Source organism: Acyrthosiphon pisum, chromosome A3 (genome assembly GCF_005508785.2).
Source record: "Acyrthosiphon pisum isolate AL4f chromosome A3, pea_aphid_22Mar2018_4r6ur, whole genome shotgun sequence".
NCBI lineage: Eukaryota > Metazoa > Arthropoda > Insecta > Hemiptera > Aphididae > Acyrthosiphon > Acyrthosiphon pisum.
In genome coordinates this window covers 33,719,607-33,725,606 of record NC_042496.1, presented here as the reverse complement: position 1 = coordinate 33,725,606, position 6,000 = coordinate 33,719,607, and the positions used below count along the sequence as shown (strand labels likewise).

General features: G+C 30.2%; 1 protein-coding gene across 2 annotated transcripts in view; it reads left to right on the top strand.

Annotated features, from left to right (window-relative positions):
* The first annotated feature begins 340 nt into the window (after positions 1 to 340).
* The window catches only part of LOC100161329 (monocarboxylate transporter 9), a 29,968-nt gene continuing 24,308 nt past the window's right edge, over positions 341 to 6,000 (top strand). Inside the window, exons 1-2 of one of the 2 annotated variants that reach the window (XM_029491130.1) lie at positions 341 to 587; positions 723 to 895. In XM_029491130.1, coding sequence (XP_029346990.1) covers positions 767 to 895 — 129 coding nt within the window. In that variant the 5' untranslated portion in view covers positions 341 to 587; positions 723 to 766. Of the gene's footprint in view, positions 896 to 6,000 lie in introns of both variants that reach the window. The other variant, XM_003241157.3, reaches the window with a different exon arrangement.

The window sequence follows — 6,000 nt, the reverse complement described above, 5'->3', positions numbered from 1 at the left end:
ATCCACATGCAGACTACACAATATAAATGTAATCGCTCGTACTGCGATCATTGTAATATTGTGTGCGTATGATAAATGAATATAATGACAATGATATATATTTAATATAATATTGTTATGTTATGTACACTTGTGTTAAGCTGTTATTGTTTTCGCGAGCGCCGGCCATCGTCCGCCGCTATGTATAATACCTATATAGTATATACATACTGCAGGTATACCTATTATGTTATTATAATGATGAATAATATTATGCCTACATATGTATGTGTGTGTGTGTGTTGCCCCCCGTATTATAAATACTACGCGTCACAATCGAAGTCCAAGGCACTCGTTTTGAGTACCACTTACGTCGACCATACACGCGGCGGCAGTGTTCCTCCGCGCGATATTTTATTACATAATTTCACGTTTTAATAAAATATAAAATAATAATATCATCCGAAATCACAGGCACTGCAGTGGTCGGCGGCGGCGCGGTGCAGTCGTATAGTGTTTTGATGCGTTATTCTGACAATTTGTACAAACATAATATTATTGTGATACCTACCATACGGCTGGTAGGATAGACCTGGTGCCTATTTCAGGTATACCTGATATACGTCGTGTCAAAATTATTCTACACGCGCGTGTCTCCGGAAAATAATATTAGAAATTATATAAAACGGCCGCGGTGGCCTAACAATAATTATAAATCGTAAGACAATTATAATATAATATAGTGCATCGGCGGATCGGCTGCGCAGGACCCGTTCATATAATAAATATGACCAAGGGGCAGATAAAGTCGAACCGGCGCGAGTCCTGCTGCAAGGGGCACGCCACGAACGAAAACAATAATGGATACGTCGTCAGTCCGGCGAACGGTTGCCGGAAAATATCGGCCGTCGAAATGGTACGTACTTAACCTACGTATACACGATAGAGCGTATTGTACGCGTTATTATATTATGACAATTTGACGTGGTAATTACATTGTATTTTAATGCGTGTGTGTCGCGTTTACACTTCATCGGCGAGATATATATATATATAATTAACGTATAGGTATACATTATAATAGCCGGTATATTACCTATACCTCGATCGTTACCACGGTAATTACCATATTAAACTCTTATACAGTGTCTACGCGTGTGTATTGTGGTAAACGTTCGCCGTCATTTACGGTGCGTGATTATAATAGCTGTTATAAGTAATATAGTTTGTCGCGCACGGGTACCGTACCTATATATATAGGTATATAATATGTATAAATTTAGTGTTATATTATTATAACGTACACGTGAGATTTACAGATTGCGTGCGATTCACCGAGTATACACGCCTCCGATTAATCCTTATTGATCTTCGCGTATTTATCCGAATTCTGATTTTTGGAAATCATAAGTAGGTATACCTCCTTAAACACCTGTTGCACATTTTCAAATACCTAAATTTTGTTATCCCGTAGTTGTAAGTGTGTCGTGTTGTGATACAAATTTCATATTCAAGTGAGAACCTCTTTTTTTTACTATAGACAATATGTAATATGTTTATGTATCCAAATCGAAATGCTATTAGTCCCTAGTTTTCGCAAGTTTCTAAGCTGTATTTATAATGCTATATACTATATGTTATACTTATGGTAATTATTGTTTAGTCGGCTCAGAATATAATGTGGGGGTTTTGGTAATCACCCCGTATGATATTATATTATGTCAAGTATAATTTAAATGAAAAATCGTTGTATACGTATATATAGATGCAGCTGTTGCACATACAGGTGAAATATATTTAAATAATTATAATAATTCAAACATTTTAATTTAGGATTAAAATCTACTGGTAAAAAGGGTCGTGGAAAGGATTATTTTTTATTTCAGTCATTGACTTAATACGATTTTTCGGTAAAGGCACGATGAATTCTAATCGAAAACAGTTGACCGCAATAAATACTGACACTTTTTAAATATTATCCAAGAGAGGTTTCCATCTTTTTAATAATAATTTGCACCACACGTGGATATACTGACTCAGTCGCCCTACGATAGGTACTATTCCTTATGGTGAACGGGTGTACGGTGTACCTGACAAGTGACATGTGCGCTATATTCTGGTGTATGATTATTTAAAGTAGAACATGTTATCAAATATATTGAATATAAAATCATTTGCGAAACAACATCATCAAAATTCCCGTGTAGATAACATTTGCACTGTATACCATCATGTAGAATTTGTCTTATCTACTGCCCTAGTGATACTAATTATTATCGTGCAAACATTGCAAAACATGTAGGTACACCGCGGTGCGCAGTAATTCAATCAGATGCAAAACGATGTCAATAAGTTAAGCGGAACAGTGGTCTGTCCCATGATTTTTTTTTTAAATTCATAAAAGCTAATGAGATAGCTTAAAAATATTTTATAGCAACACCGGTCTACCTTTATTTTTTAATTTTAATGGCCGTACCTATTATATTTGGTGTTGCATTGATACATTACACGTTCCACGGATCACGACAATGCAAAAATAGCCTATTAACCCCTAATAATTGGGCACATTAATCGTTTGATACAACATAGGCCACTGTTGCACTCAGCATCTCCATTACTATAAACAGTATATTTGATATTTTAGGTATTTTATTTTTTTTTGTAAAAAAAAATATGCCTTAAGCACTGTGCAAACTGCACATACCACGTGACAAGAACTTCACTAATTATTACCTTCGATATTAATATGAAATATTTAAAAAATAAGTCCATTTAAATTTTTAATATTTAAATTTTAAATATAGCTCAGATAAGGTTAAGTTGATACATTATTTTACCCGACATAATATCATATAAAATAATAATACTGGTATAAGTATAACAAAATATGTATATTATATACCTGACATACGCCTATCAATCCATAATTACACAGAAAATCATGATTAATATTTCAACGCATATTGGACTAACACGTTTGATTATAGAGAATGACTTATAAAATTATAATATTATAGTGGATTACCTCTCACGGATTATTTGGAGAAATTTTTCATTTTTTTTTCTTGGTGTTACTCATTTAACATTTTACACACTTCTACAACTTAACCTCCTTTTCACGTGCACTTTTAAAAATTATAAAACAACACGACCATTAACCTATATACATATTTCAATAGAAGGATTTCAAAATGCAGCTCTGTTGGGTTTTCCTATCCAGCGATACGAGACGTTGAATTTTGACATTTAATATATTAGGTATATTATAATAATATAATATAAATATTATTATATTTAATATTATTCACACGAATCTGGGGTCAAAACGCATATACCTACTACTTGTATATGACAGAGTTAAAAAAAAAAATACGCACTCAGTCGCGTGTGAGCTGCAGCACGACATAATATAATAATATACAATCCTCCTATAATACGGCAAGCATTATGTATATATATAATTACAAACTAGTTTGTTTATTGATATTTTTATTCGACTGCATCAGCTTAGATTATTATACATATAGTGGTCCGATCGTTGCTTATTTTCTGTTCACTATACTCTCGTTCTTTACGACTGCTGTCATATACGTCATTAATTATTACATAATATTAAATAATTATTGTATATATATATTATATATAATATATATGTTAACTTAGTCAATATAATATGTTATTTAACAGTCATGTTCGACGGCGGTATGATCTCGCAATCTCACTGCACCATCTTCGTGGTATTGCAGGTACCTTTAGGAATAATATATTATACATTAGGTATAACATATTATTCTACTATCGGTTTCGGTTTTAACATAATAACATAATATTATTGTTATAGTATATTATTAGGCTGCTAAATATTAAAGAAATTCGCATATTTTTAAATAGTAATATAAAAAAATTAGCTTATATAGGTATGAAATGATATTATAGAAATGTGTTTCGTAGAGTTCTTAGCAATGACAATTCATTCTGCTCGTTTTACTGTTTTTAAAAAGCATATTACATACGTATTTTGAAATGTACTTATATTTAATTTCTATCCAAAATGGTAAAAACAATGTACCTATATTAAAAATTATTATTCGTAACACTTTTCATTGACGATTATAAACTATGGATCATAAGTACTTTAATTGCCACATGGGTATTAAATTTAACGATTCTCTGTATATTCTTGGGTGCGACCAATAAACGTAGGCATGTAGGAATAGACTCAGATGCACCGATGTCTTTTGAAACCACCCACCTACCAATATAGGCACTATATAGCAAAATAATACTCTAACTATTAATTTACCAATGACAAATAATTTTTACTGTCAAAAATCAAAAATATCCGTGGTAAAATTGTCTAAAATAAACTATCCTTGACAAAGTTGCTTAGAATAAAAAATACGGTAAATAAACATATCAAATAGATTATTATTTATTATACACGTATACAGTTGTACCTAACTAAAACTGTATTTACAACATGAATAAAAATAAACAATTAATATTTGTGTTTTTCTTAAAAAAAATGTCAGATAATTAATATTATTAAAAATTGTCTTTACTTACGGTGTATTTTATTATTACATTAAAAACAGAATTTCTTGATTTTCCAAAAAAAAAATTAAATAATTATCACAAACACGTCATATTACTTACTCAAATGTATAAAGAAAAATGATAATCATTTAAACAAACTGTCCATATTTCTTTCATTTTTTTTTATACTCCACCCATTTTTTTTTTTTTTAATTGTTCGTGCAAATCCACAAATATTTTTCGTTGGATTTTGTACAATTTCTTTTTAGCCTAATTTGACTAATTAATAACAATTAATAAACTAATTTATGTTTCTCTTTTATTCCATTTCGATACTCACATATTTTTGATTTTGGACATTCTTATTTTCAGATATTTCTTCCTCAGAAATTGTTGTAGACTATACCAGTAGGTATTCTACTACTCTATACTTCTGCAGGCTACAGAATACAGTCTGTACCTACAGATTATTATCCACTGGAAACATTTTTGTTGAAATAATACATATTAGTATATTACCTATATACGATACGTATATTCAACTTATAAATTATCAATATTATCGTTACTACCACGACGATAGCACGTTTAACAAAATAAGCAATAAAATGCGCATTGTAAAATAATAAAAATAATAAATGTTACATATAACACATATTTGTTCGGTAAACTTTAAGGTGTAACCAGTTTTAAAGAATGTATTTTTATGCACATTTTCAAAGTATATTTGATGAATTTTTAGTGATTTAAAAGTCCCTAGCTACATAATACATATTATATCAAGTTTATATCCGCATAAATATTTTTTAGTGTCTAAATGGCTAAATAGTTCAACATTAGAATATTTAAAACCTAATTAATACCTAATTAAAATTCCGTCACACTTAGAGATGGGTATAATTCCCGAGAACACCAGTTGAGAATTCTTGATCTCGGGAATAAATAATCATAAAGAAACTGCGGGAACGAATTATAATTTCCACATCATAAGACTCAGAATGCAGTATCTCATTTCAATATTCAAGTATTTTTATTAAATTTAAATTTGAAAAAATACCGAAAACTACTTAAATAAACTGCCTAAAATATAAAAAAAAAAAATATTAGGTTTCAATTGAGATATGTGTTAGGACCTGTTGGTACCAGTTGGTACCAGTTGGTACCTGTTGGTACCTGTTCTGGTGGAATCTATGTTGCACTTATGTAATCGACGGTTCCTATAGCCCATTGGACATTAAAATTCTCTGATTTTTTTTATTAAATTAATATGTGAGTACAAAAAAATACATACATAATCATTGTAGGTAGGTACTAAATAACAATTTAGTGTAATAAATCTTTTATAGCTGTTTATAAAAATACAATATCTATAACATAGGTAAATTATCTTTTTTGTATTTCTTTAGTACTTTAAACATTCATAATGTAATTTTTAAATAAGTAGGTTTAGGAGGTATGACAAAAACTGTAGCTACCGCAAAAATA